At 34.8% G+C, this 23,764-nt stretch overlaps 1 protein-coding gene and 1 pseudogene across 1 annotated transcript in view; one reads left to right on the top strand and one right to left on the bottom strand.

The window, feature by feature from the left end:
* NUP155 (nucleoporin 155) overlaps window positions 1-23,764 on the top strand; it is a 51,299-nt gene that overhangs the window by 21,067 nt on the left and 6,468 nt on the right. Inside the window, exons 14-32 of the mRNA XM_005898537.3 lie at window positions 1,252-1,362; window positions 2,531-2,625; window positions 3,378-3,466; window positions 4,150-4,212; window positions 4,726-4,873; window positions 5,915-5,981; window positions 7,021-7,136; window positions 8,637-8,734; window positions 10,579-10,709; window positions 13,183-13,374; window positions 14,024-14,162; window positions 14,817-14,952; window positions 15,844-15,997; window positions 16,205-16,309; window positions 16,945-17,099; window positions 20,020-20,149; window positions 21,331-21,444; window positions 22,117-22,237; window positions 22,875-22,985. Coding sequence (XP_005898599.2) covers window positions 1,252-1,362; window positions 2,531-2,625; window positions 3,378-3,466; window positions 4,150-4,212; window positions 4,726-4,873; window positions 5,915-5,981; window positions 7,021-7,136; window positions 8,637-8,734; window positions 10,579-10,709; window positions 13,183-13,374; window positions 14,024-14,162; window positions 14,817-14,952; window positions 15,844-15,997; window positions 16,205-16,309; window positions 16,945-17,099; window positions 20,020-20,149; window positions 21,331-21,444; window positions 22,117-22,237; window positions 22,875-22,985 — 2,275 coding nt within the window. The remainder of the gene's footprint in view (window positions 1-1,251; window positions 1,363-2,530; window positions 2,626-3,377; window positions 3,467-4,149; window positions 4,213-4,725; window positions 4,874-5,914; window positions 5,982-7,020; window positions 7,137-8,636; window positions 8,735-10,578; window positions 10,710-13,182; window positions 13,375-14,023; window positions 14,163-14,816; window positions 14,953-15,843; window positions 15,998-16,204; window positions 16,310-16,944; window positions 17,100-20,019; window positions 20,150-21,330; window positions 21,445-22,116; window positions 22,238-22,874; window positions 22,986-23,764) is intronic.
* LOC138984201 (UPF0711 protein C18orf21 homolog pseudogene) lies at window positions 18,669-20,005 on the bottom strand (annotated as a pseudogene).

The following is a 23,764-nucleotide window of genomic DNA, read 5'->3' on the forward strand; positions in this document are numbered from 1 at the left end:
TTACAGACTCCCATGTCATCAGAGTTTGTATCTTTCTAGAGATACGTTATAGATAAACCAACGATACAAATATATTTATTAACAAATAATAGCATATGTGCTGCTTTTTATGTTTCAAAGAAATATTTTAGACATCTTTCCATACTGATATTAGGACTTTCTCATTCTGTTTTATATTTAAAAGGCATTCCTTTTTATGGATATACCATATTTAACTAGGTCCCTGTTAATGGATCATCTTTTGCTGTTAAAAATAATGCTACAAACTTGTGCATATATAATTTCACATGTGTGAGTAGAGCTATAGAATTGCATCTTCTGGGTTAAAAAGTATTTATCAGTTTGAAAGATGTTTCTGGTTTCCCTGTATACATACAGTCACCATCGGTGACTGTTGAGTGCCTATTTCCTTACATCCTATACAAGTACAGTACTCCATCCTATTAAGAGTGAGGTTGTCGGTCTTTTCTAGTGTTTATTTTTCTGTGAATTGTCTGTTCCGATTCTATACCTACTTCTCTATTAAGTTTGTCTTTTTGATTTATAGAAACTCTTTATATATTTAAGGGAACTTTTTGTGATTTAGGCTCAAACATTTTTCCTGGTTTGTCATTTGATTTTCTTTATTGAGATTTTTTTTTTTCCCCATATGAATAGGTTTATAAGTAGTTGAAATATTCTGTTATTTTGGGGGATTTCTGCTTTTTTTTTTTTTTTTTTTTTAAAAGCTTCCACACTCTAAGTTCATGAAGTCATTCACCCATAGTTTCTTTTAGTACTATTCTGTTATAGTTTTATTTTGTCCTTTCTGTTTGGAATTTATCCTGGTTTAGGTATGAATATGGATTCAGCTTCAGTGTTTTCTGAAGTGGATGTACTTGTGCCTTTGTGATTAATGGATAATCTAATTTTGATCCTTTAGTTTGAGGGGCAGCTTTTATTATATATTAAATTCTAGTATTTACTTGAGCTTGTATCAGAACTTTCTACTTTGTTCCACTTATCTGACTATTCATGTATTAGTACTGTGCATTAGCTAAAGGTCTATAAAGCTTCACTTTTTAAATTTTCCATATGGATATATATAGATCTAGGGTGACTTGGGAGTTGAAATGTAGATGAGATGATCTTTTTGACCAGTGTACTTTGTGTTCTTGAAGTTTTTTTGTTTTGTTTTTTTTTAACATAGGGTCCGTTGCTACTGGCCATTCTTAGTAAATCTGTTATTCATCTTTTTATCTAACTTCTTAGGGGAGTCTTATGTTTCATAAACTTAGACCTGTGGATCAACTGAGGCATCTACTTGTAAGTAATGTGGGTGGAGATGGAGAAGAGATTGAAAGATTCTTTAAATTACATCAGGTAACTGCAGTTTTTTTTTAATGTGCTGATATTTTAAACAATGAGAATGATAGCTACCTTTTATATAAGTTAGGATCAAAATGCTAGGATTAATACTAGTCTTCCTTCTTTGCTTTAATCATATATGTACTGGTGTTTGGGAATAGGATTAATACGCTATAAGGTTTATTATGGTAAATGCTCATATTTTCTATTCTGTTGATAAATTCTTATTAAAATGTACTAGTAAGAGTGTGATGGTCGAATTATATGTCAAATGTATTTTTATTAAAGGACAAGACATTTATAGATAAATATGGATAAAATGGTAACCAACAAGGACCTGCATTATAGCATATGGAACTCTGCTCAGTGTTATGTGGCAGCCTGGATGGGAGGGGAGTTTGGAGGAGAGTGGATACATGTATATGTATGGCTGAGTACCTTTGCTCTTTACCTGAATTTATCGCAACTTTGTTAATCGTCTATACCACAATACAAAATATTAATAGAAAGTTTTCTAAAAAGTAAAATAAAGGATAAGACATTTACAGATAAATAACTTTTTTTTTTTTTTTTGCTTAATGACATGAGGAAAAAGTTTGGGGTAACAGTGATGGGGACTTTAGTATTTTAAAACCTTAACTAGAAGTGATGAGGTAATACTGGGAATGCTTAAAGTCAGGAATATCAGACCAAAGTTAAATATACACACTCTAGATTCAAACCAGCTCCACCATCCGAGTGGATTACTTGAGTTCTCTGACTTCCATTTCCTCATGTGTAAAATATGTATTAAATTATAATATGTAACGTGGAGATTAATATGCTCTAAACTCTTAAAATAGTGCCTGGCAGATAGCAGGTACTTAATAAATGTTAGCTGTTGTTGTTTTCTAAAAGATTAAAACACCTTGAGAAAAAAAGGAGGTGACTACACCAGAAACTAAAATAGAATCTAGATAAAAAGAAAAAGAGAACATCCTTTAATAGTGGTGCCTATGAGAAACTTTAAGACCAATAGTGTTTACTTCTCCTTTTTCATACCCGCTGCTTTGATTCATTCAGTAAATATTTATCAAGTACCTGCTCTGTACACAGATTTAAACACTGGATACAGCAGTAAACAAAACTTCATTCAAAATGTTTTATGTTTATTTTAAGGGAAGATAATTTTTTTTTTTTACAGGAAGACCAAGCTTGTGCAACTTGCCTTATTCTTGCTTGTTCCACTGCTGCCTGTGACAGAGAAGTATCTGCTTGGGCTACTCGGGCTTTCTTCAGGTATGTATGTCCCTTTTCTCTTGTTTTTGGCCACTTTTTTTTAATGGATGCATTGGCTAATGTGGTCGTTACACATTAACTTTAAAGTAAACATTTAAGTGACCATATAGACAAGTTAGTAAAATTTATTTGCAAAAAGATGAAATCTGGAAAGGTGATAATACACCTGGAAGCACCTTGAGCATAATTTATGCATTGTAACCCTTTCTCTGGATTCTGTTCTCCAACTTCTTTTGTCTGATCTTCTTTCTACCTCAGTTACTCTCATTTGTCTTTTCTACTTCCTCTAAGACTATACCAATTCTGCTCTATGTGTATCATTTGCATGGAGAGATTCTGCATCACTTCAAGAAAACTTGGGTATCAAAGAGATATTGTTTGGAAAATATTTAGCTAAGAATAAATTTAAAATGCAATTTTTTTTAAAAGAATTTTTTGAGTAGTCTAACCATAATTCTAGTGTGGGAATTATAGTACCATACACTCATTAAATAAATTCTATGCTTCACAGACCCTTTTTTAGAAATTGCCAGAGTTCCTTATAATTCTTCTTGGTAGCAGTTTCAAGTCAACATTTACTAAATAAGTATTTTATTAGGTATCTATGTGTGTATTTCACTGTCAGCATGATGCATTGAAGTCACTAACGTTTAAAGCATTTATCCTGAAGCTAAGCAGGACTTGAAACAAGTCCAGCTTTTAAGATGGATAGTTTCACTGAATAAACTCAGCCCCTGTTGTCATAAAAATAGGTATGGTGGTGAAGCACAGATGAGATTTCCAACCACTCTCCCCACTCCGAGTAATGTCGGTCCCATCCTGGGCTCTCCTGTCTACTCTAGTGAGTATGAAACACTGAAATGAAACTATTTCTAACAGAGCTTGAATTTTAAAAGCTTTGTAGCATATTTTAGGGCTTCCCAGGTGGCTCAGTGGTAAAGAATCTGCATGCCAAGGCAGGAGACACAGGAGATGTGAGTTTGATCCCTGGGTCTGGAAGATCCTCTAAGAGTGGGAAATGTCAGCCTGCCCCAGTATTCTTGCCTGGAAAATACCACGGACAGAGAAGCCTGGTGGGCTACAGTCCATGGGGTCACAAAGAGTTGAACACTGAGCACACACAGTAACATATTTTAATGGATAAAAAATTTTGTTATGTTTTCTTTTCTGCTACTGGATTGTTAGGGAATAATTCTATAGATTTCTGATTAGAATTATATATAGTGAATCCTTAGTGTATACTGGGAAACAAAATAAGATGTAAGCAGTAATATTTACAGAACTCATTTGTTACTTATTCAGCAGGAAAAAGTTGAGTGATTTAATAACAAACTCCCTCCTCAGTGTTTTTCAAAGTGGGAATTGTTAGAAAATTGCTAGGAAATGGGTCCCTAATTCTTGAATATATTATGAGTGGTGCCCCTCCTTACTCTTAAACTTAGAAGCAGTTTCTGTGTCTGATTTTGATCAGATTCAAAAAACTGGGAGATAATTTTATCAGTCTTTATATTGTTTTCTTTTCAGGTTCTCCTGTTCCTACTGGTACTCTGTATCCAAATCCATCCTTCTTAGGGACACCATCTCAAGGTACCTCTTTTCTCTGTTTTAGGATGCTATTACTATTCTTTCTGGAGCCATCATTATGAATTATTATTCTTAACACTTAGAGTGGGGAAGATTAACTTGTCCTATTCCCCTGAAAATAATGTGATTTAATAGAAGTGGCATCCAAACAAGCATTGGCATTTGGCTGTGAATGCCTTTACCTAGCCTACCTAGAAATCCCCCTTTGTGAGTAGCAGCATTTAATCACCAGCACTGAACTAACTGGCCTGTTTCACTTCCACCATTAAGATGCAGTGATTGCAAGCTTGCTTTCCTTTTCATCCTGCATTGCCACACTTGAAAGCCAACCTGGGAGTTCCTAACCAAGTCTAAGTCTCACTTCTTGTCAAGGAAAATCAAATTAAATTACTATTTATTTCAGTATTTTTGTAACTGTTTTTTCCTATGGGCTCAGGTACAACTGACTTGGGTTTTTGAGAATTCTGAACGTTTATGGTTAAATTTTGAGATTTGATTTTCCTATGTGTGTACAAGGTGTTCACCCTCCTGCCGTGTCTACTCCAGTGTGTGCTTTGGGAAGCCCGGCAACTCAGGCCACAAGTATGAGTTGTATGGCTGGACCAGAGATCGTGTACTCTGGAAAACACAATGGTATTTGCATTTACTTTTCTCGAATCATGGGGTAAGTTTTTCATAGAATAATTAACTATTGCTCACCTTGCTCTATTTTGTACGGTTGAACATTTTTAGCTTCAAATTTGGAACATCGTATTCCTGCTAAATTTTACTTATAGTTTAAGCTCACTTGTCTGTTAATAAGATGGTTTTCTGTCATTCAGCTTTTCTATTATCTAACCATGAAGTTATATTTGTTACTATGTTTCACATATGTATATGTGTCTTCAAAATATATCTATGTATATTAACATGGAGTGTAACAAAGCACTCCATAATATGAAATCGGCCTTGAGGTAGAAGAGAGTTCTACTCAGAACTCTGGCACATGTTCAGGGTTTTGTTTGTGTGTTGGTCTAGAGTGGCCTCAGCTGGGACAGCTGGATTGTTCTCTTATTCTCTAGCCAGTTAGTCAAAGATCATTGACTTGGTGGTAGCAAGGTTCGATGAGAGAGTAGAAACTTGCAGAGCCTCCTGATGCCTAGGCTCAGAACTGGCCTATCATTTCCACTTCGTTTACTTGTCAAGGAGACATCTCCGAGACATCTCCGAGCCACCCCAGGTTCAAAAGATGGGAAATAGACTCCTCGTTATAAAACAGGCATCAGAGTCATATTGTAAAGAGGCTAGGTGTCAGGAGTAGGTATAGAATTACAGCCATTTTGCAATCATTCTGCTGTAGCCAAGTAATTATGTCTGGTTATGTTTTTCTTAAATTTGAGACGTATGCTTTCATATGAATCATTTTGCTTAAAAATGTGAAACAGTGCAGAACTCATAACTCAGAACTTCCTTGTTTACAACTTATTACCCAGAGTCTTTGATTTTTCCTCAGCAGTATTTCATTATGTGAAATGACATCAAGTTTGGAAGTTTTCCTGTTTTTTCTTTGTTGTTGTTGTTATTCTTTCAGATAACTTAGTGAAATGTTAAATGAAGTCATTGCCACACTTTAAAAACTAAATAAACACACAGCAAAAGGATTTACTACATATTGTAATGTTTTTATTCATCTATAGCATAATCATTAAAACATTTTTTTTTCCAGAAACATATGGGATGCTAGTTTAGTTGTGGAGAGAGTATTTAAGAGTGGCAACAGAGAGATCACTGCAGTAAGTGTGTTGTGTAGTAGTATTCCATCATCTCTATGTAACCAGTTTATATTTTCAGTGGATAAGTAGATGGTCTCATATTTCTTAATGTTATAAACAGCATGCAATGATTATTCCTTCATGTATGTGTTTGTGTAGGTGTTCAGTAAACTGTTCACCCCCTGAATTACATCTCAAGCTCTGTCACTTGTTAACTGATGAGTAAATTTGACAATCAGAGCCTGATAACTTAAAGTAAAATGAGAATGTATCTTCCTTGTAACATTGTTATAGGGCTAAATAGAGTCAGTCCCAATACTTAATATTGCTCAAAATTACTGTTTAATATTTTGCTTATATGCCTACAAACTCCATGAACATAGCACTAAATTCCAAGCATTGGCATACTTTCCAGAGTGCTTTAAGAAACAGAAATTTGTATCATCATAAATTCAAATAATAAAAATTTTTTAATATGAAGTATGTGTGCAACTTATTTTAAGCTTTTTTCTTTTTCCAATGTAGAGATATCAAATATATTTTTAGCTGTGATACTTTTAAAATTCACAGTTCTAAAAATCAGAGTGTATTTACTTAATATATGATTCCATTTATGTGAATTTTGAACAGGCAAAATCAATCTATACTTTTTTTGGTAGAGGTAAGAAAAGTGGTTTCTTACCTAGAAGATAGAATGACTAATGACTAGAAAAGGGCAATAGAGAACTTTCTTGGGTGTTGGAAATATTCAGTATTGTAGTCTGGGTGGTGACGCTTAAGATGTAAAAAGCTATCAAAGTGTTCACTTAAGATTTGTACATTTTACTGTCTGTAAGTTATACCTGATTAACCAAAGCAGCAAGGGTGGAATGTGGGTGTCTAGCCCTTTATTTTGGTCACCAAGTATAAATTAATATAAGGAATAACTTTTCTGTTTGTGAAGATAGGGTACCTCAAAATTAAAATTCAATATTCAATTATGGGAATATAGAGTATATGTTTTTTATGGATACTCTTTTTCATTGTTTTTACATTTTTGAAAATATTTCTTCTTTTTCAGATTGAAAGTAGTGTTCCCTCCCAGCTGCTGGAGTCAGTGCTACTAGAACTGAAAGGCTTACAAGAATTTCTAGACAGAAACTCCCAATTTACTGGAGGACCATTAGGAAATCCAAAGTAAGAATAAGTAAAATTTATTTCCCTTTTGTCCCTGAGATTTAATTTACATATTATAAAATTTGTCCTTTTAAAAAAGTTTCATGGTTTTTAGTATATTCATAAAGTTAAAATTTCATAACTATTATCTAATTCCAGAACAGCTGTATCACACCAAAAAGAAACCTTATACCCATTATCAGTCATTTCCTATCTTAATAACAAGCTGAAGTAACAAAAATACCATAAACTGCCTTAGATGACAAACGTTTATTTTTTATAGTTCTGGAGGCTGGAAGTCTGAGATAGAGTGTCAGCATGGTTAAGTTCCGGTGAGGACCTTCTTCCTGGTTTGCAGACAGCTGCTTTCTTTCTGTGTCTTATGTGGCAGAGAGAGAACCAGACCCAAGGTTCTCTGCTTTCTTCTTCTAAGGGTGGTAATCTCATCATGGGGCTACACCCTCATGACCTCATCCAGACCTAATTACCTTCCAAAGGCGCCACCACCAAGTAAAAGAATCTGCCTGCAATACAGGAGACCTGGGTTCAATCCCTGGGTTGGGAAGATCCCCTGGAGAAGGGAATGGCAACCCACTCCTCTATTGCCTGGAGAATTCCTTGGACAGACCGTGGGGTCACAAAGAGTTGGACACCACTGAGGGACTTTAACTTTCACTTTGTTTCACTTGGATATTTGAGTTTCACTATATGAATCTGGTGGTGCACAAACATGTGGAGTCCATGGCACTCCAAGTTGCCCATCCCCCAGTTCCTACAAATACTAGTCTTCTCTGCCTCTGTGGACCTGCCATATTTTGGATGTTTTATGTAAATGAAAATAGACAACATGTGACCTTTTGTTTTGGGTTCTTTCTCAGTGTAATATTGTCACATGTAGTGTGTGTTAGTCCTTGATTTCGTTTTTCCGTTTATCATTTGATACACATTTAACTTGTTTCAGCTTTTATCTTTTTTGTAAATGTTTTTGTTTTTTGAAGTTTAGTTGATTTACTGTGTTGTGTGTTTCAGCTTTTGACTATTATGAATGATGCTGATATGAACTTTCCTGTAGAAGTTTTTGTGTGGACACATGTTTAGGATGCACAGTTTTTGTTGTTATAAAATGATATAAACTTGTAAAAAATTCACATCACTCCCCCAGTGAATTAATTTGAAGTGACAGTGTAAACTTTTAATTATATGCCCTCCTCCAAGGGATCTTCCCATCCCAGGGATCAAATCCACATCTCTTACATCTCCTGCATTGGGAGGCGGGTTCTTTACCTATTGCCACGTGTATTGGCTATATGGTATTCCATTATAGTCAAGCTATTAGTAGTATAATGCTATTTATAATTTTGAACAACATATTGTAAAGTAATTAGCCTCCAATTAAAATAAATAAATTTATATTTTAAAAAAAAGAATTGCAAATGGAAAGTGGGTAAAAATGCTTTAAAATTAGGTGATGGTAATAGTTGCACAACCTTTTTAATATATTTTCTGGAATTTCTGTTTCAGTACTGCTGCCAAAGTACAGCAGAGGCTGATAGGATTCATGCGTCCTGAAAATGGAAATACTCAGCAGATGCAACAGGAGCTGCAGAGGAAGTTGCATGGTAAATTATTGCTTCTGATTGATCAGTTAAATGTTGATGACTCGAGTAAAGAGTCTTATTAGTTGAATAGAAAACAGTGGGTATCTCTTGATAAGGTCATTTGCGTTAATGAATATTTTTATTAAAATAATATTAGTGTTATTTGCATAAGTATAATATGGACATCTTGTATTTCCATAACTTTCAGCTCATAATTTTTTTTCCTTTCTTCCACCAGAAAACATGATATGTACCTTTTTTTTTTACTTTTTAATTAATTTATTTTTTTTTGACAAACCACACGGCTTGTGGGATCCCAGTTAGGTTGCCTTCACCCTTTGGGGTATTTTTATAATTCTGCTATGAATATGGTATACAAATAGAAATTTGACTTCCCACGTTCAATTATTTTCTTATGTATCCAGAATTGCAGTTGCTGGATTATGTGTAGTTCTATTTTTAATTTTTTGAGTAACCACCATAACTTTTTCATAACAACTATACCATTGTACATTTATACCACTAGTACACAAAGCATTCCAGTTTTCTCCACATTATCACCAGTAATTTTTCTTTTTCTTTTTTTAAATATCTATCCTTATGTGTGTGAAATGGTATTTGTTACATTGCTTACGATATGAATCAAGTGTTACGTTTTTGTGTGTTTTTTTTTAATCAGTTATAAAAAGTAACAGCTAAGGAAGGAGCAAAGGAACTGAAAAGTTCTTGTAACCATTAATTATTCCAGATGTGACCTGGAATAGTAATAAAATATTGTTTAAGTTTTGTCTGCCATTTAATTATCTTTTTAAAGTTCTTTGCCTTGTGTTGTTTAAGCCAGTTATTCTGGCTTATAGAACTTTGCCAATTAAGACACAGCCATTTACTTTTGTCTCAACGGACTTTCTTTCCTTCCTGCCAGATCCAGTTTTCTGTTCAGTATTTGCAAATTTTTTTTTTAGTACTTCTTTTCAGGTAAGCTTGATAAAATACAAGCAATGGTAAGAATTTTTACAAAGGGGAGCATTCAAATTGCTGGCCATATACACTGAAATATCTCTTTGGTGAGCAATTTGATCATACATAATAAAAGCTAAAAATGCGTATGTATTCAAAGCCGGCAGTTTCACTTCTTAGTATATATGCAGGAGTAGTCTTTATCCGACGTTGTTCCTCACAGTAAGAAATAATTTTTACATTACCACCCAGATGTTGAAAAGCATACACACACAACTGAACACAATTTTAAGCAACAACTAAGACTATTTTGTACTCTATTCTTTTCCCCCTTTTTCATTCTATTTCCTTTTTTAAGGGGGAGGGGAAAAAAAACTATCATGACTGACTGAATTGATTTCATGATTCTCTAGTGCATCTTAATATGAAAAGCAGTCCCATCAAAACCTGACTGTGTTTTCAAGGAGACCTTTTTTAAGGATATTTATAGCATTACTGTTTTAGTAGCAAAACATTGGAAACAATAGAAATGTCCTTCAGGTGGAAAATGGACCTAATTGTAGTAAAATCTACATAGTGGAATACTCAGCAATTAAAATAAATGCACTGGACTTACATTTATCAATATGAGTAGCCTGTGAAAATATAATTGAGCAGAAAAAAACAATGGTGTAAGTTGTCCAAAATGGCAACATTTTTACTATTTATGTATGCACACACACAGAAGCACTTACATATAGTGAGAGGATAAAGCCATGAATTCAGCAACTCATGATCATCATTCCCTGTGATCTGCAGAAGAACGATAAGGATCTCACCCTTAACTATGGTTGTCTTTATTTGAGATGAAGTGTTGTCTTACTTGAAATAAAATTTTGCAAACTTTATTGGTTGTGTTTTGTAATTAGAGGCTCAACTGAGTGAAAAGATTTCACTTCAGGCAATCCAGCAGTTGGTTCGAAAATCATACCAGGCTCTGGCTTTATGGAAACTTCTTTGTGAACATCAATTCACTGTTATTGTAGGAGAACTTCAGAAGGTAGGAAATTTTTTTCCTTAAAATCATACTATTAATATTGTGGTTAACTTGTTTTGAGTAAGCTTTAATCTTGCACTTAGATTCAGGAGGGATTCTTTTGGGAAGCATTTAGGTTATGATAAATTAGTATGTAATGAGAAAATTGAACTAAAGCATGATATAACTTGAAGACTGAGATTCGCTCAGTCATGTCTGACTCTTAGCAAGCCCACAGACTGTAGCCTGCCAGGCTCCTCTGTCCATGGAATTCTCCAGGCAAGAATACTGGAGTAGACTGCCATTCCCTTCTCCAGGGGATCTTCCTGATGCAGGAATCAAACCTGCTGCTGCTACTAAGTCGCTTCAGTCGTGTCCGACTCTGTGCGACCCCATAGATGGCAGCCCACCAGGCTCCCCCATCCCTGGGATTCTCCAGGCAAGAACACTGGAGTGGGGTGCCATTGCCTTCTCCGAATCAAACCTGAGTCTCCCACATTGCAGGCAAATTCTTTACTGTCTGAGCCACCCTGATAACATGAGGGATTCATTGTCAAAACCACAAGTTTGTGATATGTGGGTGAAATCTTACTTTACTAAAGATATTTTTAAATACACAGTTCATTTGTATTCAGCATTTTCATTTTACCCCTTTTGCTTAATCCCCTTATTTTCTTTTTTACTGAATTATTTAAAAGTAGATCTCTGACATGGTTTTTCATTTCTATGTACTTTAGTATGTATTCCTTTAAAAAGGTGGCCATTTTCTTGAACACCAATTTTATTATTACATTTAGCAATATTATCAATTCTTTGGTAGCATCTGAAATAGTGAAATTACTGTCTTAAAATATCTTTTTGTAAGATTGGTTTATTCTAATTAGAATCTGAACAGTTGATTCACTCATTGCTTTTGGTTGTTATTTCTCTTTAGTCTCTCAGTCTAGAGTAATTCATTCTGTCTCTCTGCTGTTGCATTGTAGCAAATTTATATACTTGTAGTGAACTTGTTTGCCTGTTTCTTGCATTTTCTGTGAAATGGAAATCAAGTCTATAGAAGCTTGATAAGTTCAGGTCCATTTATTTGAGAAAGAATAGAATACTTCATAGATAGTAATTTATTATGTTTATTATTAACTAATGTATTAATTAAATTTTATTAGGAGACATAAAAGATTTGATTGTCCCACTTTTAGTCATATTGACATTGATTATTGGATTCAAAAGTTAAGTCTAGTCCTGCTGTTGTGAAATTCTTCATTGAACTTTCATCACGCTTTCATCACATCAATTGATAATCATTACCTGAATCAGTTATTTCATTTAGGATTACAGAATGGTAATTTTCTAAGTCTGTGGTTTCTTCCATATTTATTAACTGTAGTTCTATTCCTTATCCTCTAGGGCTGTTTGGTTACCCAAAAATGTTTTGATTCTTGACTTTTAAGTATCAGTTTTTGAAGTTAAAAGACAATCTTTGTGTTCTTTCCAGTACTGTCCAGTGAGTTGTTTTGTTCCTTTTAAAGATGTATTTTCTGTTATCTTTTTAAAGATTCAAATGAATATGCTTAATTATGAAAGCTGTTTTCTTTTCCATGACAGCTAGAATAATCATTTCTAGTTTTATTGGCTGGTAAGCATAATCTAGGTCAACTTGTAGCCTAGGTATTATTTTTTTTTTGTGATTCATCTTCAAAGCTTCCTTCCCGACATGCTCATGGAATGCAAATTAAATATAAATCAAAAAATTGGGCATTGATTGTGTATTTGCTGAAATTTAGGAAAAGATAGTAGTCAAATCACTAAACCGAATGTTACTGTAATATAAATCACCCCAATACTTTAGAACTCCATTTTAGTAACCTGATTTGTACAAAATGAGATCAAACTCCAGTGTTAGAAGTTCTTGAATAATAGAAGTTGAACATTATTTTTGGCTTTCCTGATGGTTTAGTGGTAAAGAATCCACCTGCAATACTGGAGACACAGGTTTAATCCCAGGGTTGGGAAGATCCCTGAGAGTAGGAAATGGCAACCCACTCCAGTCTTCTTGCCTGAACAGTCCCACGGACAGAGGACCCTGTCAGGCTATAGTTGCAAAGTGATGGACACAACTGAGCAAGCAGGAGACACATTATTTTGGATAGATAAATGTAAGCCAAAGATTTTTTAATGTAGATAATTGATTGTTTTTTCCTAGTTATAACTAAAGTCAGGAGGCCTGCCTCCAATTTTGGCTCATACTTGGGCTTTGCTTTCTGTTTGTAAAGTGAGAGATTTGGAATAGGCATACTATGGGCTCTTTTCCAGTTCTCTATGATGTATGAAAATTTGTAAAATTTTATTATTTTTATACTTCAGTATATTTTATTTTTTTAAATTATAGAGGCTATTAATGTTTTAATTATTTTAAATTATTGAAGAAATTTCATTCTGTGCAGAAATACGATATTCCTATATTTTTGATCAAAGGAATAATTTTCTCTTATACTCCTAGGAATTTCAAGAACAGTTAAAAATCACCACCTTTAAAGACCTGGTAATCAGGGACAAGGAACTGACCGGGGCATTAATTGCTTCTCTGATCAACTGCTACATCAGAGATAATGCTGCTGTTGATGGCATTAGTTTACACTTACAGGACATCTGCCCACTTCTTTATAGCACTGATGATGCAATTTGTTCTAAGGTATGATGTTCTGTTACCTGTTTGGTGTTTTTTGCAGTGTGCTAAGAGCACAGTGGTACTGTAATCAGAAATTCTCTTTTTTCCTTGACATATGACCTGGGGGTAGGTCTCTTAGCCTTTCATGACCTCAGAATTCTCCTCTGTGTAAGAAGGAAGTTGGAATATATTATTTCTTAAAATACATATATAAATTTTTCATAAAGAATCTTTGATAGTATTTCTAGACCATATGGAAAAAATGGTTAAATATGCCTTTCTTTAAAATATTTTTTTAAAATCACTAAAATTTGTGTATAATAGAGTTAATTGGGCAATTTTTATTGATCCTTTCCTACAGGTGAAAAAACCTTAAAAAATCAGTGTTTCCCGGACTGCCTGCTGACCAATAATGTATTTACTAGGCAAGAGATTTACCAGTCAAAAGCTGTCTTACTTAACATATTTGAGAGAGGAATTAAGAATAGCTAGGATATTTTGGTCAAAAACTTTTCTGCCTAAAATTAAGAAGAAGTAAGTTTGCAGAGTTGTTTTTATCTTTGATGGTCATAAACCAGATGTAAATTTAGACATAAATTAAAACCTGTATTGACAGCATCATCTGTGTGCTTGATTTCATATCTTCCTAAGTTCTTACCATCTCTACGTCTAGGCAAATGAGCTTCTCCAGCATTCCCGACAAGTTCAAAATAAGATTGAAAAGGAACGAATGTTAAGGGAATCCTTAAAGGAGTATCAGAAAATCAGCAATCAGGTGGACCTATCCAGTGTTTGTGCTCAGTATAGGCAAGGTGAGAAACGAAATGTTTCATACCTTCTGCTCAACTCAGAGGCACGTCTTCCTTCGATTTTCAGTGGCCCAAGTGATAAGACATACAAAATAAATTTCTGTGTCTTAGTGTTTGATGACTGTACCAGCTTCTAGAAGAGCAATAGTGCTCTTATCTTGAAACGTATAACTTTTTAACATTGTAGTGTCAGTCCTGTTCTGGTTAAACTACCATCTGTATTAGATTGCTTTCTGGGTTACATTTATTTTTCAGGTACTTTCGATTCTTTTGACTAATTTTTTTACCTGTCTGCACAGTTTAAAATTACTTGAAATCAAATCTAACATGATGTTCTGTTAGAACAGGTAGTACTATGAATCCTTAGATGGTTTTTTTTTTCCGTCAAGTAACTGTAGTCCTCCTCTTTGTTATTTTAAATATGAAATTTTTTTAACAGTGAAGAAAATATATTAATGCTGCCTTTTCGGCATGTTTTTAGAACCTAGTTCTTCGATAGACTCATCAGAAGTAATTTATATGATATTGTCATCTAGGTAACTAATACACAGTAGAACCCTTACAATAGTGAACATAATAACCTTGATCAGTGTCTTTATAAGCCAGCTAAGGAAAAATGTATCCACTTAATAATATGCCTTAACTCTTTCCCATTAGTGCGTTTTTATGAGGGTGTGGTGGAGCTCTCTCTTACTGCTGCAGAAAAAAAAGATCCTCAGGGTCTTGGACTTCATTTCTATAAACACGGAGAACCAGAAGAGGACATCGTAGGACTTCAGGCTTTCCAGGAAAGGTGAGTTTTATCACCTTAGCAGAGTCTCAACTTTATGGATATAGGACTTTTCTTTGTGAAAAGTTTGACTGGTAGTATTAGGAAAATAATGTTTCAAGTACAGCCCTTATGAAATTGAATTATGCTTTTCCTAAAAATGCCCATTTTATCAAAGGTGTGAATCAATATTATAATTCTTTGCCTAGGGATAAAATTATAGTCTGTTGGGAATTCTTAAGGAATATTTTGAACTACCTCTGTGGTTTTTCTGAAATTGTATTACTGTCAGTTTTTTGTTTCTGGTTTGTTTTTTTTTCCCCCAAACTTTAAACTTTATTTTGTATTGGGTTATAGCTGATTAACAATATTGTGGTAGTTTCAGGTGAACAGCGAAGGGACTGAGCTGTACACATACATGTATCCTTCCCCCCAGACCCCGCTTCCATCCAGGCTGGCACACAACACTGAGTTCCATGTACTATACAGCACGTCCTTGTTGGTTATCCATTTTGAATACAGCAGTGTATACATGTTAATGTCAGTTTTAAATGTGATGACATTTTTGGAAACAAAAGTGCTGCCTCACCTGTCCAGCCCTCAGTGTCTTGTTCTAAATGAAGATTAATTGTTTTGTTTTAGTATTTTAAAGGATGATTTTTAAATGTTTAGAGACTGCTAAAAAACAATGGATATTCAGAAGGGAAATATATAACCAATCTTAGACATGCGTTTAATTTTTATGAGTTCACCCTTCTAAACAAATGCTTCTCAAACCTACAGGAAAAGTGTATGATTTGTATTATTTTTAATACCAAATTGTGTGTGTATTCAAAATTACCTTCAGTTTGTATTTCAGTTGTTAACCAGTTGCTAACTAAATCATGTAACCGTTCCTCTTTCATGCTTTTTCAGATTAAACAGTTACAAGTGTATTACAGATACACTTCAAGAACTGGTAAATCAAAGTAAGGCTGCTCCTCAGTCTCCCAGCGTCCCCAAGAAGCCCGGGCCTCCGGTGTTGTCATCTGATCCCAACATGCTGAGTAATGAAGAAGCAGGACATCATGTAAGGGACACAGTGTATTTTCATTCTGAAAATGCACTGCATTTAGAAGTTCTGCACGGTGGTGGAGGTGGTATAGTCATGTAGGGAAAGGTGATAGCTCTCAGAACTTACCATTTAAGGATTCTTGATTTCTTGCAAGAGGTTTAAAAGGCTGAAGGTCAGGTCAAGCGTTTAACTGTGCTAATTTTTACTGTTTTGTTTTTTTAGTTTGAACAAATGCTTAAATTGTCTCAGCGATCCAAAGATGAACTCTTTAGTATTGCCCTTTATAATTGGCTAATACAAGCAGACCTTGCAGATAAACTGCTACAGGTAAATATTTTTTATACCAATAGTGTTAATTTATATTTTTAAGTAGCATTAACTCAGTGGGTTAGTATATATGGTTATTAGGAAATACCAACCGTTACGTATTAGTGAAAAGCCAAATAATGTAATACTTTTTTCTAGTGAGCAAGATATCCTGTTGCTCTAATTTTCTTGTTATTTAGAAGCTGATTGGGATTGTTTATATTGTGGCATGAAAATCAATGGATCATGAATTCGGAGACCTGAACTTTGTCTTAACTCTGCCATTAAGCTGCTTCACAAATGTCCTTTCACTACCCTAAGTGTCAGTGTTCCTCACCCTGTAAAATGGCAACAGATTGTGGCAAGGATGTCTTTGAGCTCAGAGGCTAGAAATCAGTAACTGTGTTCTCAAAAGTTTATTAAAAGATTTGCAATTGGGTTGTAATAAATTATTTTTATCAACATAATACGACTATCATAGCAGTTCTTTGATAATTTATAATGAGAAAAATTGCCCCTTTCTTATCTGTTACTGGATTATAATATTGCTTATGTATTCATAAAACAAGGCACACCTATAAAATGATGATATATTTATTATGTAAAGAGCAAGTGGGTGGTCAGAAAATGTCTCTGAACAACTGTACAATTTCCAGATTGCTTCTCCATTTCTGGAGCCACATCTAGTACGAATGGCCAAAGTTGATCAAAACAAAGTTCGTTATATGGATCTACTCTGGAGGTATTACGAGAAGAACAGAAGTTTTAGCAGTGCAGCTCGTGTCCTGTCCAAATTGGCTGACATGCATAGGTATGGCCTCATATTCTCACTGTGATGAGTAATTGATAACTGGACCATATCTAGTTACTGCACCCAGACTTTAATTTTTAAATTTAAGATTTTAAGAAAACTTTATTCAGGTTATACATATATAGAATTTTTATGAGTTTACTTGGATTTACCTAAAGTGAAAGTGTTGGTCGCTCAGTCATGTCTGATTGTTTGTGACTCCATGGACTGTAGCCCGCCAGGCTCCTCTGTCCACGGGGATTCTCCAGGCGAGAATACTGGAGGGGTTGCCATGCCCTTCTCCAGGGGACCTTCCTGACCCAGAGATTGAACTTAGGTCTCCAACATTGTAGACAGATTCTTTACCATTTGAACTACATGGGAAGCCCTGGATTTACCTGAAGTTTATAGTTTTTCTTTTTGTTTGTTTCATTTTTAATAATGTGTAAAGGTACCAAATAACTTCTACTAAACAGACTCTATTCAAACTATTTTCTAAACCCTTTTTCTTTAAACTATGTCTTTAGATTCTTTTCTAGTGATGGCAAATCATTACTATTATTAATTAAAAGGACAAAAAATGCTTTTCAAAGGCGTTATAATTTTAAACGTGTAACAAATTCCAGACCAATTTCCTCAACTCTTACATTGGTTTAAGCTCCTGACAAGGTCTTACAGCATATATATTAAGGAGGATTAAGAATTCTGTTACAGAAGGCATTGGTATGTCCAATTAGATTGTCATATAAAGACAATACAAGACAATACAATTTTGGAAAGATTATTAATTTGACCCTCTTCATTTGAAATGTTGCCAAAAGAATATGGTGCTATTTTTAAAACATAAAGATTGGTTATGTTAGGAAGAGGAGGTGTTTGAGGCAAAGCTGTGGTTAAACCATGTTAATCAGAACGGTTACGTCAAGCATCCAGCTGTGGCTGACAGCAGGTGGGAGAGTGTGTGTCTGTGCAGTCACGCAGTTGTAATTACTGCGTGTGTGGACCCAAGGCATTTTTTATCTTCTTGCCCTCTTTGGTCACAATAATCACTTGATTTTCATAAATTCCCCTCACATACAGAAAATGACATATATCGTAGTGACTTCAATTTGTCTTTGGTTTAATAAAAGGAAAGAAAAGGAATTTGAGCTAGTAAAGACCTAAAATGTATTTCAGAGTAAAGGCCTTGGTCAAGTCGTAGTTTTTGTATAACCAAGAATTGACCAAAAAAAAAAAACAAAAGATGAAATGACGGCATTATTAAATATTTAATTCACTATAGCTCTGTCTTAAGGTTCTGTAATTCATTTCTTTATCCAGTATTATTTTCTGCCCTCAGAGGCACATATGGACTGTGACCTTATCCAGGCCTTCAGAATCTCATTTCTGGATTACTCTTGTCATTCCTCTTTGTACATCCAAGTACCATTACTGTACAAATCTTTGTAAGTCATTTCGGTCATTGCTTGCACTGTTAGAGTGGCCCTTAATTGCCTTTTCATTTGAACTTTTGGACCTTTTTCCTTGTTATCACAATTACTACGTTCTTGTTATAAAATATTTGGAAATCCTCTTTTAAGGACAGTGCCCATTGTCCATTTCTACTTCACACATGCATACAACCTAATTTTCCCTTCATGTGAGGACCCTGTACGTCTAGTCTTTAGCTCGTAACTTAGCATCCATCTCTTTCCACAATAAAATATTTTTCCAACTATTATGTTACTCTTTCTCACTATACTCTTTTTCTATATATGTAAGCTGTACCAAATAAGTTGGTGGCTATGGAATATTCTACTTTAAGTAATTTGGAAATGTTATCCACTTTCAAAATGTTTGTTTCAAGTGGGGTTTTTTTGTTATTTTTTTTTAAGAGATGAGAGGGGGAAATAAAGCCTTTATGAAACAAGGCTCCTGAAGGTACAGTCTTGTTTTCTTTGTCCATGTATATCTTTACTACTTACAAGGACCTTTTATATATTTTTGACCCTCATAATCACCCTGTTAGGGAGGCAGATTTCAGTTTTTCATTCTAACAAGGTATTTTTCTCCATTAAACACTGAAGAATGCCAGGAAGAGTTTGTTCTTAGACCCCAGTTTCCATGTATTTTAAGAATAAATACAGGTTTTTGTAAAAGCAGTTTTTCTAAGTTTCAGAAATTGCATTAAACCTTTTTTACTTTCATAGTTCACCCTTTATACAGGAGACATTTCTAAAGTTCACCCTTGGATTCTTCCCAGTCACTCTGACTAAGCAACACTTAGCTGAGAGGTGTTTCTTTGTTTCGCTCACGTTCTTTGAGGAGCAGATAGGGGTTAACTGTCCAGATGTAGGTGTTCTGAAGATCAGTGTTGGGCTCTTCTTGCCTTTGGACGAGATAAACCATGGTTTAGGTTTGCAGAACTTAAGAGTCTTTCTGGGTTCTTCAGGCTATTTACTTGTAAGAGTGCTAGGATTGCTCTTCAGTGCTGACAGAAAGCGTCTCCTTTTATCACAGTCTTTAACTGTTCTGTTGCATGTTTTGTGAGTAATCAACAATACATTTTTGTGGTCTTTGTACTTTTTCAGAATTTTTGCTTCCTTAAACCTGAACATATAATTTCTTCTCAATTAAGAAGTTTCTGTATTTTGGGTATCAATTTGGGTTTGGCCACATTAAGGTAGAGAAATGAAGAATATGAGGAATAATAAAAAGTTTTCTTTAACTTTAGAAGGTTCCAAGTTTTAATATACTGAAGTTTTAAAATAGATAATTTTTTGGATATAAGTATTTCTTTATGTGTTCACTGAAATTGTGGATCTCTTTTGTTAGAAATCCTCTACTTTTTCAAGTTTCAAATGGCCTTTTATGTTAATTTGGTATAAAATAGTACATCATAACTGATATATAGGCTCCTGAAGAATTCACATAAATAAAAGTAAGGATTTTCCCCCTCCAGCACAGAAATTTCACTTCAGCAGCGACTCGAATACATTGCTCGGGCCATTCTTAGTGCCAAAAGTTCCACTGCCATTTCATCAATAGCTGCAGATGGTGAATTCCTTCACGAATTAGAGGAAAAAATGGAAGTAAGTGCTAACAATACTTCAGCCTGTCCACACTGATGATTAGCCACGTGTTAGTCCACTTCTCTCTTCCCCTAATAAATAGTAGGTCTGTAGCAGTCAGTATTAATTTTAATCTCTTCTGCCTTCTTTCTTTCTTTTCATATTTATATATAAATAAAAGATTTTAACAATACAGCACTTGGGTCCTAGGGTATTGCTATAATCTAAAAGTTTTCTCTGTGACATTTCTAAAGGTTAATTCTAACTCTTCTAACACTAAGCAGATTATATTGCATTCACCATTAATTCCAGAGATTATTAATAGATGTGTGAAGTAGAGTGGGCTAAAGCCTTTACTAAGAGACACACTAATGTATATTTAGTGGTCCACATACAAAAGCTTATTCCTCATTCACAAAAATCCAGAGTTGGTGTTCCTGATTGGCATGTGGCTTCCTTCCACTTGGTTGATGTCACTTCCCAAATTCTATTTTCTGGTTCTACCATTCCAATAGTCTTACCTTTTTTTTTTTTTTTTTTTTTTTTTTTGATCAGAGGGAAGAAGTGTGAAGAGAGCATGTCAGAAGCACATTCACTCTTAAAAACCTCAGCCCTGAAGTGGCATACTTATGTTCACATTGCCTTGAAGAGAACTTAGTCTTAGGGCCAGACTCCATGCAAAGGAGGCTGTGAAGTAGAGTTCTGGCCATTTTGTCTGGCTGTAATCATGGGAGAAACTGGTGTTGGTGGGCAGCAAAGGCTCTCAGGCACAGCCCAGTCCCTATGTAATCCTCTTTGTTGTAATGAAGGGTTGATAGTCTGTTCTAATAAAAGCCTTTATACATTTTTTTTATCGAGGTAGAATTGACATATAACAATTGCTCAGGTGTACAACATAATGATTAAATTTTTCTATATATTGTAAAAGGATCACAATAAGTCTGGTGAGCATTTGTCACCATAAATGATTACAAAAATTTTTTTTTCTTGTGATGAGAACTTTTTAATATCTACTATCTAGGCAACTTTCTAAATATGCAATACAGTATCATTAACTATAGTTACTATGCTATTATTTTAACAAACTTAAAATTTGTTATTTAGCAAACAAACTTAAAAGTCAGATACTAGGAGTCATTTCTCCAAATACCTGGTGATTTATCATGAAGAACTTACGATTTGCTTTTTTCTACCCAAACCAGGTTGCCAGGATCCAACTTCAGATACAAGAGACACTACAAAGGCAATATTCCCATCATTCTTCTGTACAGGATGCAATTTCTCAGCTGGATTCTGAACTAATGGACATAACTAAGGTAACAAAAAGGCAAATGAAATCCCTATGATAATCAGCTATTATCTACAAATTCCTTGTTTCTTTTGCATTTTCCTTTAAGAAAGCAGTTGAGCCATCTTTGGGAGCTCGTCACTGGGCTGAAACCACCGTGTTACCTCACCCTTAGAGCATGTTTCTCTTTCCAGGCCACTTTCTGTCAAGAATCTATGAACCTCACATGGGGCTTAGTTAAAACTCCTGCCATCTAATTTATGGACTGCTTCTTGTCTTGAAAGAATAATTTATATTTGCCCAACTTGCCAAGCCTCTCCCACTCTGTACCCTCTGGAACAGTTTCTTTTTCAGTTATTACTGGACATTTCTCTGAGTACCCAGAAGCACCCTTAGATTTGTCAGTATATCCATGATCTTTTCAAACCTTAGTTTGGACAATACTAGTTCTAAAAGAAGTGTCACTGCGGCATCTTGCTCTTAGCCAAGGGGGAAAAAAAAGGCACACCTATTGAAATCTGTTTAAATGCGTTAACCATTCTTAATCTGGCATTATGACAACCTACACACCATCATATATTTATATCATATCTTAGGAACTTCAGATAACATCTTTGGTTACTTTTGACTTTCAGTGGGTTCTTTATTGTTAATTTCTGAATACTAACCTCTTGATGGATGTTGGCATTTTCTCCTACAGCTTTATGGGGAGTTTGCTGACCCATTTAAACTTGCAGAATGTAAACTTGCAATAATTCACTGTGCTGGTTATTCAGACCCTATACTGGTGCAGACACTTTGGCAAGATATCATAGAAAAAGGTAAGTGTTCACAGCTAGGTCTGTTAGCTACATATTATTTAATGACTTGGTAGAAGAGTGAATGTACACTGTTAGTGATCATATATTAAGGGCTCATGAAAATTGTATATATCTAAGCAGAGGGTAAGTGACAGTTACCTGGATATGGTTGAAGGTGATCCTCTAGAGAAGGATTCCAGTGAATGTTTGAGAGGACCCTCAGAAAAGATTGTGATTTTTGTGGTTTGTACTGCTTAGTAAGGAATTCTGAGAAACTTAGCTCAGAATCCCATAACCAGTCCCCTTCTAAGATGAAAGTATGTCAGACACTAGCGGAAACAGAATCTGCTCATTATATTAATGTGAATACAAACAAGCTCTATCGTATTTTGTCCCTTGAGACACAATAAAATAGTTTAAACTTTTCACATTAAAAACACTTTGAGGAGAAGGAAATGGCAACCCACTCCAGTATTCTTGCCTGGGAAATCCCATGGACAGAGGAGCCTGGTGGGCTACAGTCCATGGGGTCTACAAGGAGTAGGATTTGACTGAGTGACTAACAATTTCACTTTCAGGGAACTACGTCCCATGCCACAAGGCCAAAAATTAAAAAAAAAAAAAACTACTTTGGGTTTCTCATGACCTCTTTTTACAGAACTAAATGAAAGTGTGACGTTGAGCTCCCCAGACAGGATGCATGCTCTTAGTCTCAAGATTGTGCTCCTGGGCAAGATATATGCCGGCACGCCTCGCTTCTTTCCTCTCGGTGAGCCATAACTTCAGCTGCAGTCATGGGGCTTTTGTCTTCTCTTTGTTTTGATGGTGTTCTTCATTGACATGGAGAAATAATGGTTTTTAGAGCAAAATCATTTTGTTGTTGCAATTTATCAGCTTTGCAGTTAATTCTACCTCTCCAGAAAAAAACACTTCCAAAGACTAGTAGGATCTGTTGATGAATAGTTTTAGATGTGAAACTTTCTTTGCTTGACCTTCCAGGTTTATATAGCTATGTTGAAATAGTACTAACAGACCACAGAGTTATATTATTGGCAACGTTATACAAGTTTGAAGAGCAGGGAAAAATAGCTGATGTTTTCATGTGTTGATGATCTGTGATTGGTTTAACTGCTCCCTGAATATTGAGGACATATTTTTCTTTAAAATAGCAAGTAGTTGTGTTAAAAATGTAATTTCTGTGAATCCCTTTCTTAACCAAATTTGTAAGGTAGGAAACTCTATTATGAGCCATTTGCCAACTTGTAATGTCTTCTTCGGTCGTAAAACAATAGACTCAACATAAATACATTCATACAGTAGAATGTTAAATAAGCACTTTGTGCTTTCAAAAAGTGATGAGAAACATGAAGATACTTATAACCTTATATTGTTTTTAAAATATGAAGATACAGACTTGTTTACAGGTCTTCTCTGATTTAGGATTTATTCCCTGGACATGGTAAGAAATAAAACTGTTACAATCATATCCTTATTTCTTATAAGTACAGTGTTAAAAACTGCCTATGCCCTTTCAGTTCAGTTCAATTG

The sequence above is a fragment of the Bos mutus genome, chromosome 20 (assembly GCF_027580195.1).
Source record: "Bos mutus isolate GX-2022 chromosome 20, NWIPB_WYAK_1.1, whole genome shotgun sequence".
NCBI lineage: Eukaryota > Metazoa > Chordata > Mammalia > Artiodactyla > Bovidae > Bos > Bos mutus.